Source organism: Lepidochelys kempii, chromosome 17 (assembly GCF_965140285.1).
Source record: "Lepidochelys kempii isolate rLepKem1 chromosome 17, rLepKem1.hap1, whole genome shotgun sequence".
NCBI lineage: Eukaryota > Metazoa > Chordata > Testudines > Cheloniidae > Lepidochelys > Lepidochelys kempii.
Genome location: NC_136396.1, coordinates 21647870 through 21659694, shown reverse-complemented (window position 1 = coordinate 21659694; position 11825 = coordinate 21647870). Strand labels below are relative to the sequence as shown.

The 11825-nt window shown below is 51.2% G+C and overlaps 1 protein-coding gene across 2 annotated transcripts; it reads right to left on the bottom strand.

Moving 5' to 3' along the window:
• Positions 1 to 587: 587 nt before the first annotated feature.
• On the bottom strand, positions 588 to 6878 carry LOC140899766 (C-C motif chemokine 4). 2 transcript variants are annotated; one of them, XM_073315797.1, is made up of 3 exons: positions 6806 to 6878; positions 3724 to 3838; positions 588 to 1116 (listed from the first exon to the last, which is right to left on the bottom strand). In XM_073315797.1, the coding sequence occupies exons 1-3, from the start codon at positions 6876 to 6878 to the stop codon at positions 1020 to 1022; spliced, it is 285 nt and encodes a 94-aa protein (XP_073171898.1). In that variant the 3' UTR covers positions 588 to 1019. The 2 variants fall into 2 exon arrangements, 1 of the variants encoding a protein (XP_073171898.1); XR_012155441.1 differs by lacking the exons at positions 588 to 1116; positions 6806 to 6878 and adding an exon at positions 4923 to 5140 and having other exon boundaries at positions 3753 to 3838.
• Between the last annotated feature and the right edge of the window lie 4947 nt (positions 6879 to 11825).

The window sequence follows — 11825 nt, the reverse complement described above, 5'->3', positions numbered from 1 at the left end:
ACAAACATACAAATATCACTTTTCACAGCATTGTTTTTATTATCGAGTCCTCAAAAAACCCTACTTAAATAAATGACAATGATTTGTGTATATCTGCGTATTTGTTTGATTTTCCTAAAGTTAATGAAGTATTTTAGGAAAAAGTCTCAGAGCGGCCACCAGCAAGGGTTGGTAGCCACACTCTGAGGCCACCAAAAATTTTGTTGTGAGACCCCCTCTAGTCTGTTCCCCTATGGTCTGCTTTGTCTAGGCTAGTTTGAGAGGCCAGACGCCCTACGGATGTGGCGATAGCTGGCCTAACCACACGTCTTTTCTTACGTTCTTGCTTCCCTGCCTCACAGGAGCACCTGGAGGGATTTTTCCTCTCTAGTTTAGGGGCACGGAGGCAATAGCAGCTGGACACACAGCTGCCTTGGTTATTTCTGCTCACTGGGGCTGCACACTAGCAACCCAGTTCCCCCGGGGTGTCCCGAGCCCTTCAGAAGCTGCTGCCCTGTTTGTGGGACCGAGGCCTGAATAGCACGTGAGGAGGATGGCTTTTAATGAGCCATAACCAGACCAACAGACTCTACTGCTGCTTATGCAGTTGGGATTTTTATTGATGCTAACAAGCAAATCAGGCAATCACGGTGGGCGGGGACATCTCAGCAGAGGGTGCTTTGTAGCTGAAACCTCAGGAAGGTCGCTCCACAGAGGGGTAAAGAGAGGCAGTGGAAACCCCTTGAGTGAAGAACATTTTGCTCCTAGAGGTTGCTACTAGATGAATTCCATCATGGGACTAACATCTGGGACAACAGCCCCCTCCCCGTTTCAGGGCTCCTGTCCCTCTGGTCTCTCAAGGGACCATGTCAGGATAACCACAGCTATTAACCAGCGTTCAGCACAGCTGAGGGTGATTATATAATTGCAGTTGTGAAACAGGAACATGCTTTCTAGATGAAGCTAAAGCGGATTCCCTTGTGCCACGAGACGTGCACAGCAAGCGAGCTGCGAGCTCCTGGCTCGTCTCCCAGTGGCCCTCAGACTTTACGAGCCAAGCTGAGAAATTTCTGGTATTCTTTCACCCAGGGCTTGTCAGGCTCGGCACAGATCTCCTGACCTTCTTTCATTTTGAATCTACAAAGGAAAACAGTGAATCAGCCAGGAGACAGCAATGGTGGGGTGAGGATACCAAACGTGGGGGTGAAACTCTGGCCAAAGTGCCCCCCAAAGCAGGATGTAGGTGCAAAGGGCCAGCACTGGTATCTTGTTCAGGGGGATCCCAGACAGCCCAGAACTGTGATGGCCCAGCCAGATTACAGGCCACTTACAGGCACATAAATGCAAGCTGTTAACTCCTTCCCGCCCTGGCAGTCTGTCCCCGCTCCACTCTCTATTCCGCCCCTCTGATGTTGTATGATTAAAATATGAACATGTAGATCACTGCTGCTACCACTGTTCTATAACTGCAACAAATCCTATATGAAGTATGTCATGTAAGGTGTCAATGGGAAAGTTATGATTTGCTAAATAGGATTATCCTGTTTGTATGAATGTATCATGTTTGTAGCTGAAGTTATGAGTATTGACTATGTACCAGTATTTCTAATGCATTTGCTCCTGGGGGAACACCCCCAAGGTAATTGACATCCAGTCTGGTCAGCACATTGTGAATGGAGATTCAAGGAGATGGCCCTTTAATGAACACAATGGGCCAAGAAGAAGCTTATTCCTGCCCGATGGGCCTTGTGGACATTTTAGCCTTCGAAGCCTGCAAGGGCACGTGACGAGTTCGTGTGACTCTGGACTCCATCTTGTGCCTGTACTTCCCCACAGACTAAGACTGAGAGCAGCCCCTCCGCATGGGAGAGGGAATACAAACCCTTGGGAGCATCTCCATTGTGCCTCTTTCCTGCTCTGATCTCTGGACGATGGACTTGCACTAAAAGGAGTGTTCCAGTCAATGGACTGGGGACCTTCCATCGTTTGGAAGTTACTAGAGATGGAAGAAGCCAGCAGCATGACAGCATTGCTACGAACCTGATACAAGAACTCTGCAACGTTTGTACGTATTTCATTCCTTTCACCATTTTAACTCTCACCTCGTTCTTTGCCAGTGTAAATAACCCTTTAGATATTAGATACTAAAGGATTGGCAACAGCATGGTTATTGGGTAAAATCTGAGTCATATATTGGCCTGGGTGTGTGGCTGATCTCTTGGGATTAGAAGAAGCCTTTGGTTGATGAAACTGGTTTTAAATAATCACTCCTCATTAAGCATCAGAGGGGTAGCCCTGTTAGTCTGTAGCCACAAAAACAAGGAGGAGTCCGGTGGCACTTTGGGCTTGAATAGGGACTGGGAGTGGCTGGCTCACTACAAAAGCAATTTTCCCTCTCTTGGTATTGACACCTCCTCATCAGTTATTGGGAGTGGCCACCGTCCACCCTGACTGAACTGGCCTTGTCAACACTGGCTCTCCCCTTGTGAGGTAACTCCCTTCTCTTCAGGTGTCAGTATATTTATGCCTGCATCTGTATTTTTCACTCCATGCATCTGAAGAAGTGGGTTTTTTATCCATGAAAGCTTATGCCCAAATAAATCTGTTAGTCTTTAAGGTGCCACCGGACTCCTCATCATTAAGTCTAGTGTCTGGGTGGTGAGATAAGGGCTGGGATACCTAAGGGGGCTGCATTTCTGACTCCTTGTTAACCAGTGAGAGGAGACAAACCTTTACGTTTATTACTGGTTTGGTATATCTTATGGAAGAATAACCACCAATCTAGGATGGGTCTGCCCCATTTCTCAGCAGTTTGTCCTGAATCTGGTATTCTCAGCTGTGACTGAAGCACAGTGACAGCCCCTCTCCCTCCTTTTGTACCCCAGGACTCAGCCTGAGTCCCCGCAAAGGGGCCTGACGAGCCGCTGAGCCCTCCTGGAGAGCGGGACGGCCCTTCTAGCTAGAGAGAGTTCTGCTTGTAACGTCACATGGGGGCTGGCTGGCTCATTCCCTCTGTGCCGATGGATACAGGGTCTACATTCCATGAGAGTTACCAGCTCCGGTTGTTTACCCTCCTGCCTTTATCCATCACAGCTGGTGGCATGGAAAAGACGATGTCAAAGCTAAGGATGGCATGAGCGCTAGGGGCCCATGGTGCCAAAGAAGCAGAGATCTTTTCCACATATTGATGGTGCCCACTTGGATATAATTTCCTAATCAAAGGCTTAATGTTGACCGACGCAAAGGAAGCAGATCTCCATGAGCCAGAGATCATCAGCTGGACACTTGCCGTCTCTCTGGAGCCTTTCTCCCAGGGACCAACCCCCACTGGCTCCAGGAAAGGCCAGACTCTATGTAAAAATAAACCAGTGCTGGTTAGCCATCCTGGGGCACTCAGAGACATGGCACCACTTAATCCAGACCCACTTTATGGTCCTTCCTGCACTGGGAGGGCCCAGAGAGCAGCAGGAAAGGCCGCGGATGTTCAGCTACTGGGAGCCCCAGCATCTGGAAGGAGCCCTTGTCTCCGCAGCTGCTTCAGCCAGCTCTGATGCTAGCTCATGGCATCAACCCCTCCCCTTGTGCACCCCACTTTAATCCTCTCCTCTGTCACCTCCCTTTGTTGTTACCTCGTTCCCTGCTATCTAATCCCCTCCTCCCTGCTCTGCTCCCGATGCATACTGCGGCCTCTCAGCCCCCCGCCCCTGCCATTGTCCCCAGGACTCTGCGCTGGAGGATACTCACATCACGGCTGGCTGAGGGCACACTGGGCTGGTGCGGTAATAGCCAACTGTGTTGTCTCTCTTGATCTTACGTTTCTGGAATCTGAAACAGCACTTATCCGGCACAGCAAAGCCTTCTAACAGAACAGGAAAGCCTCATGGATGAGGGTGCCCCCAGCTAGATGGGACCCCCCGTCCCCTCTCTGGGACCCATCCCCACGCCCGGGGCAGAAGGAGAGAGTTGGACTGGGTCAGCCCTAGAGCAGGTGGCCCTGCAGCCTCCCCACCCCCACCTGGGCCCTTATACATAGCACACAACTGGGACCCCCCCACTGCTCTCCAGGGTAAGGACCTGGCACAGACCTGCCCTTTCAGTGCATTGCACCACAGGGTGTCACCAGGACCCCATATCCTCTTCCAATAGCTTGATCCCCATGAGCCCAGCCGGGCCATCCTCGCTCACGTGAGCAGCTAATGGAGCCCATGGAGGCTGCCTGGGGGGATCCTGAGGAAGCGTGGCCCAGGTGGTGGCAGTATCTCAGTAACAAGCTCTGGTGTCTTTGCCTGGCCTGACTCTGCTCTCACTGAGCCGGGTGTGAATCCAGAGTCACTCCAGTTAGCTCAGTGGATTCTGGTGTGAATCCAGAGTCACTCCAGTTAGCTCAATGGAGTCATACTGGGGTAAGTGCTGGCACAATCTGGCCCACAGTTTGTGAGGCCATTGTATGTAAAATGCCAGATGGCAGTAGCAAGGCTCTGGCTGGGTGTTAGGCTCAAAGGGTTTGCTGCTGCCCTTGCTACTGCTGCGGGGAATCAGGAGTGACGCCCACGGACACAGCAGAGTGACAGCAGCGTACGTGAGGGGGAGATCCGGCCCAACAGACACACAGGCAAACTCGCCCTGAGACAGTGCAAGAGGCACAGGGCCTGAGGGCAGTGACGAGCTGCCAAAATCTTAACAACGGGTTCCCTCCTCACCCCACGAGGGGATCGTTGCTCACCGCCTCCCCCCAGGACTCCTGCCCCATCCAACCACCCCGCGTTCCTTGACGCCCCCCCCCCCCGGACCCCTGCCCCATCCACCCCCCCTCCCCTGTCCCCTGACTGCCCCCAGAACCGGGCAGGAGGGTCTCGTGGCCCACCGTAGTGGGTGCCCACCCCACCCCTAAGAGCCAGAAGCACTTGCCGGGGGGCGAGGTGGGGAGTCCCGGCGGTGCTTACCTGGGGCAGCTCCCAGGAAGCCTCCGGCAGGTCCCTCTGGCTCCTAGGGGCGGGGGAGCGTAGGTGGGGGGGAGCAGGGGGAGCGGCCCCTCCCCCCACTGATCGCATCAAAAGTGGCTCCTTAGGTGCCGACTCCCTGGGTGCTCCGGGGCTGGAGCACCCACGGGGAAAATTTGGTGGGTGCAGAGCCCCCACCGGCAGCTCCCTGCCCTGCGCCCGGCCCCAGCTCACCTCTCCTCTGCTCCGCCTCCTCCCCTGAATGCGCCACCCCCCCTGCTTCTCTGCCCCCCCCCCCAGCTTCCTGCCAATCAGCTCTTCACGTGGGAAGCCAGGGCGGGCTGAGAAGCAGGCAGCAGCTTCGTGCTCAGGCCCAGGGAGGCGGAGGCGAGCTGGGGCGGGGAGCGATTCCCCTGCGCGCCCCCCCCCGGGTTACCTGCTGCGGCGCGGGCGGTCCTCCTCGCACCCCCCCGCCCCAGCTCACCTCCGCCTCCCTGGGCCTGAGCGGGAAGCGCGGCCTGCTTCTCAGCCCACCCCGGCTTCCCACGCGAAGAGCTGAGTCGCGGGAAGCCTGGGGGGGTGGAGAAGCAGGGTGGGGTGGCGCGTTCAGGGGCAAAGTCGGAGGCGGAGCGAAGGCGATCTGGGGCCGGGGGTGGGGCGGGGAGCTGCTGGTGGGTGCTTTGCACCCACCAAATTTTCCCCGTGGGTGCTCCAGGGCTGGAGCACCCGTGGAGTCGACGCCTAAGGCGCCACTTGGGGACGGTTAAATTTAGAAGCCCTTTTAGAACCGGTTCTCCCTCGCGGAACAACGGGTTCTAAAAGGGCCTCTAAATTTATCAACCGGTTCTAGCAAACCAGTGCGAACCGGCTCCAGCTCACCACTGCCTGAGGGGAGCTGGCTTGGGTCTGCCTTACGCCAGGGCTGAGGGGCGGGTGCAGACTAGGGCAGCCAATTTGCATCCCCTGCAAATAGCCCCCAGGGGCTTGTGGCAAGAAATTGCCCTGGTCACTTCTCCTTCTATCTTCGATCCACCCCCACCCCTGCTGGCCCAGCCCTGATGTATCCCCATCCACCTCCATACTGGTCCTATTCCTCAGGGGGCATTGTGGCTGCCACGTGATGCCAGGGCAGTACGGCACCTATGGATCTTGCCCACAGTATCGTTCCTGCAGCCAGGCTGTGCTATACATGTCTTTCAGAGAGCATTGCGCCAATGGCATGGAACCCAGAGGGAGGAGCACAGGCGCAGGAGGGAAGAGTTTGGAGGAGACACCAGGAGCTCAGTCTGTGTGCCTATGGCTGGAATGCCCCCTGCACTTGCAGCAGCTCCATAAATAGGTCTTGTAATAAAGAGCCAGTTTAATTTTACAAGCGTGGAATTCTCTACTGCCGTTCCGCAGCACAAGGTGCATGAAACAGCGCCCCGGCATCTGGGGGTAGTCCCATATTTCAAGCAGTAGATCCCCAAGAGCATTTAAAATTCACCAGGCCTGATTCTCCCCTGTTGTTACTGACCCGCAGGCAGAGCACGGGCGTAGAATGCCACCAGACTAACATGGCCACTGTTTGCCCTGGTCACGGAGATGGGCTGCTACCCAAGGTGCCCATCAGCAGGGAGCCAGGCACCATATTCATTATGTCACCGTGATACAGGGACCACCGCCTGAGTCTGATTGAGTCTGCTCACTACACCTGTGTTACCCCAGCTAGACACCCACGTAAGAGCAGGCCCTACACCTGCTGTGTCTCGGTGAGGTCTGCCCTCCGTGCCCCAGAGATGCCCTGGCACCTCCCCGCACCTGACCCTGCCCTGAGATCCCATGGTGCTCCCTGACCCAACTCCCGTCTCTCCATGGAGGTGGCAACTGGGGACACCGGTACTCACTCTGAGCCAGGCTCTGGCAGCAGAAGGAAGCCAGCAGGAGAAGTGCGCAGACAAGCCCGGCTGCCTTTGCCATGGTGAGATGGAGGACGGTCCTGCTGGGGCTGGTGAGCAGGGTTCAGCTGCAAAGGAGCCTTCTGGTTGGATCTGCCTCCCTGGGCTGCTTTTATCGGGCTGTCTGCCTAAGGATGACACTTGGCTTTAGGAAGCAGGGGAGGGGGGAACCCAGCATATTTCCACTGTTTGGCCGAGCTCCCAGAGGGCTGGGCAGCGGAGGATTTTTTCTTGTGCCAAAAGGGGATGGGGATTTACCTGACACCTGCAATCATCGTCAGTCACCTCGGGGATGCAGCGACTGGGCGTGCCACCCCCGGAGTCAGTGCACCACAGCTCAACAGAGCGCCCGGGGAAGGTGACAGAGCTGTCTAGCGCTCAGGGTCAGGAGTGGGAGGAGAGTGAGTCCTGGCCTGGCCCTGGGTGCTGGACCCTGGGTGCTGCTGCTGGCCCTGCTGCTAACCTGTTGTGCCACCGTGGGAGAGCTGCTTCCTCTCCCGCCCCTCCTCTGTCTGGTTTCTGTATGTGACGGATCTGCCCAGCAGGGGACTGCAGCTCGCAGCAGCCACCGTCCCACGGCATGGGGCCTTCCCCAGCCCAGATACGGGGAAAGGGCCTGAGCCAGAAGGTGGGAGAGGGGGCTGCAGAGAAGCCCAGGGACTGGCCGCATGGGCACAAACTGGGAGTGCCGGGAGATACAGCTGGGGGCAAGGCTGTGTGAGGTGTGGACGGGAGCAGCAGTGGCTGGCGGGGAGCTAGAGCAGAGGGGCCCCAATGAGAGTCACCAGCTGAGCCTGGCTTTGCTTGGCTGGAGGCTGGGCTGGAGCGGGCACCCTGAGAACGAGGCCTGCCGAGCCCTGGCTCTGGTCTGGACGCACCGGGGGCCCGAACAGGAGCCGCTGTTGCTCACGCTGAACTGTCAGTGCTTAAGTCTCCGTGCCTAGGGGTCCACACTAGGTGTCTGCACGGTCACTGGGACCCACCAGGGCAAGGCCCAGCTGCTGAAGCAGTTATAATGCTTGCCTCTGAGACGCGGTACATGGGGCATGTTACAGGCGCCCCAGGGGCTTGAGGTACAGAGTAACCCCAATAATCCCACTTAGACTTTGGCCTCCTATGGGTGGGGTCGTCGGTTACTCTGTGTCTGTGGGGGAGCCCTGTACTTCGTGGGGCCTCTCGGTGTTACACAATAATACATAATAATTATCTGGCCATTGCTCCCTCGCCTCAGGTCTCTGTTCCCTAACTGTGGCCAGTCCCTGAGGTTTTAGACAAGCGCAGCCCCCCTGGCCCATTCTGCACCTGGCGAGTGGGCAGTGTGCAGCCACCAGGGAGCCTGGGAAGCGGGAATTCCTTCCTTCCACTGGTCTGACCCAGTGTGACCGCTCTTATGTACTTATGAAGCAAACCCCTGTCCGTTTACTTCCTCGATGAAGGATGCCAGGATGTGTCTCTGCACCCCCACATAGACCAGAAGAGGCCTTTGATGTTCACCTGGAAATAGGGTTCCCTCCTCCCTGTTGTTTAGCTCTTCCTGTAAATTTCCTTCTGAAGTCTCCGCAAGCCCTTTGTTGTCAGATGTTCGGCTGCGTGCTGCACTGCCTCTGGCTGGACAGCCCAGACAGCATGCTCCGGTCGAACTGCCCAATAAGACCACAAGACTTGGCTTAGAGCAAAGGCGCCCGGCCAGCTTTATTGCTGGCGAAGCAGGGTAATAGCACCTGGCAGATTCTACGAGGATACTAAGACATGGATGCTCACGACAATGGACGCAGCTCAGTGAGTGGCGGGACTTTCCACTGCTCCCTCGGCTGGCCAAAGACACTCCCTCTGAGATACGTCTTTATACACCAGTACCAACAAATTACGAATTGCCCCTGACATTTCAGGGTGCCATCCTCTGACGTATTAGGGCACCACCCATTACCTGGTGCGTGTTGGTTTGATCAAAACATCTCTATCCTTCATGCTGTCATCCTGACCTTATCCTTAAGATGGTCAGTGTGTTCCTGTTCTCTTTGTCCAGGTGTTCTGGTACCACCTTTCTGGAATATGTTTGCGTGTATATTCTTATGCCTAGCACCACTTAGGAATGTGTTTCTGCAATATTAGCCTTGTTCTTGCCAGATTCTCTGAGCAGGGCCTGCCTCTTGCTCACAACTTAACGTTGCTTTATAGCAGCAAAGTTTTGACTACTTTAGCCCAGGCCCCAGGCCTCATACCAGGCCTCTGATACACGGGCTTATGCTTCAGGCCCTCTTCCTACTACATTCCCCCACTTTTTGTCTTTTTATGGGGAGAATGTTTACCCATCATCCCAGAAAAGCATAATACATGGACTGAAGATGACCCAGTGGGCTAAACACTGTTATGTGGTTACCTTACTTTACCATCCACGCATTCGTGCCCCATCTGTCCCTTAGTTTGCACATTGCCTCGTACAACTGATGGCTAGATTTTATTTTCCAGTCATGTGTAGTCCCTTATGGTGGGCCTGGGAATGTTAGGCCTGGACCATGACTGAGGAATGTAGTTTTATGACTGAGCTTTAGAGGCGTGCTCAAATAATTAATACATATGAGAGTAATATGGAAATGGTGCATATATTTGTCGTGTGTTTATATATTTATATGTATATATAGTGTGTGTGTGTACATATGACACCACCTTGTAGTCGAGCATAACAATACTTTTTCAATCTGGTATTGTAGTTTGGCCCTTGTGTTATTGCAGATAGCAAAACACTCCTATTAGGGCAATTACAGTTACTATCATTAGTAGCAGTAAGCTGAGTGTTTTGAAATACTGGGATAGGCATTTTTATAGTGTCCCCCCCAGTGCTATGTATATGAGAAGTAAAACAGAAATTGGGAGTAGTGACATTACAAATGAGGCCTTTATATATAAATGTCTTGTAATTAGTTACGACCCAGTACTGTGCATTCATGTTATAGGTTCCCCTTACTGCTGGTTGTCACCCTCTGGTAAGCTTCACTGGGCAGGAAACAGGGCCGGCTAGCTTCTCTGGTCGATTGGTTGCACTGCTCTGTGATACACCAGTAGCTGACGTAGATCCAGCTGTTTTTTACGGGCGCTGTCTTTCAGGAAACCTGCTGACTGGACAGTAACCAGTTGATCAAATGTTGCTGGGTCAGGATGTAGTGTTGGTCTCCAGACGCTGAACAAGATTGTTTTGAATACAGTGTGCCTCAGTTCGGATGCAGTGTCACTGACCTCCCGTTGTGACTGGTACTACCGGGGAATTTGTTCCCCCAATTTGTCGTTACTGTGTTACTTAATTTCTTTACCAATTTGTTTTCCCCGTGCCTTCGCGTTTTTTTGCTGCCAGTCGTTAGTTGATTTTTACCTGGGTGTTGGTTAAACAGTTTAGCAACGTTAGGCACATTGTAAATAATGTACAACGATACAGCAACGATCCAGTTGCTTTTACATAGTAGCCAAGTTTAATTTAACTGACAGTGGCTTTTAGCTGATTGCCAATTTAATTGTCCACATATGGTAGATTGAGGGGTATTTGGCCAGTCTCTTATTTACAAAGCACTTCTTTTTGCGAATACAGACTAACATGGCTGCTACACTGAAACCTGTCATTTTTAAATGGATGCTTGGGGGTTACTTCACTGTGTATTGATGTCTCCTGGTGTTTCAGGGTGTGATATCTTCTGTTTTCTTTGATCTGTTGGATGCAACCTCAAACAGCTAGTTAGTTAACATCATAAAGTTTTTGTTTGTTTTACATTTCTTCTTGTTTTCAGTCATCCAAATTTAATACACTGATTCACGTAGTTCGTTTACAATGTAATGGGAGGCCAGGTCTTTTATAACACAAGTTATACTTTTGCAATTGTTGTATAGACATTCGTTTTTACTTGAGGTGTATTCCTAATATTTGATACTAAACGTAATGCTTAACTGCTAGAATAGATGCTCACCATCTTCTAAGAAAAGGTGTATTGCTTTCCCCTGCTGAGCACTCTGTTTTAGCAAAAGAGTTACTAACATAATTTTAACCAAGCTTTTTAGAGTTAATTTGCTTGTGATACCAATTCCATTTTTGTTAACTGTTTAGAAGCAGAAATGTTAACAACCACTGCTTCCCTTTACCATAACTTAAAAGAAAAGTGTATAAAATTAAATCAAAATACATTTGAAATGCAACTCAATGCAAACACATTGAGGGCATCACATTTTCATGACACTCTGCTGTGTTTGTGAGACAAAGGTAGCAAGCAACCTGTGGAAAAGGTGGAAACCTGTTGAAATTGTTTGGTTAGCTTTATGCAACGATTGCTGGTTTTAAACATTTTTGCTATAATATTCTTATAACTCTATTTAGAAGTGTAAACAAGACTTTAAAAACCCAAGAAGAAAGTGACATTTTGTTAATATTATTTTTACGTTAATGTTGAGGGTTCCCCCTCCTTTTTTTGAATAAAAAAATTAAAAAACAACCAAAAAATGCAATAAAGATAATAAAAGACCCAAACCAAACCGTGATTACTAAAAGAGAATTATTTTTGTTTGCAATTGCATTATTTGTTGAGGCAGAAATATATGTACATCTGTTTATAACTGAGACTTCTTTGAATTTTGAAAAAAATTGTGATAATATGATGATGGTTATAACCCAACCATTATTTCAAAATAGTGTAGTACCACTTACATTTTTTAAAAGGGTATAAAATTGAATTTTGTTGCAACAAAATAAAAATAATTTAAAAAGTAGTCACGTGACACACAACATACAACACAGGACAACATACATAACACACAGGAAAAAACTTACAACTGAAAACAAATGGTGCCAGAATTCTGTTTATAACTATACAAAATAAGGCCTTAAGAACTCAGTTCTTAAAACAATGCATTAATAAAACAACAGATAAACATAAGAGTTAAACATTTAAATAAGCAAGTTATTACCTGATTTAAAACTTTTTTAAAAATT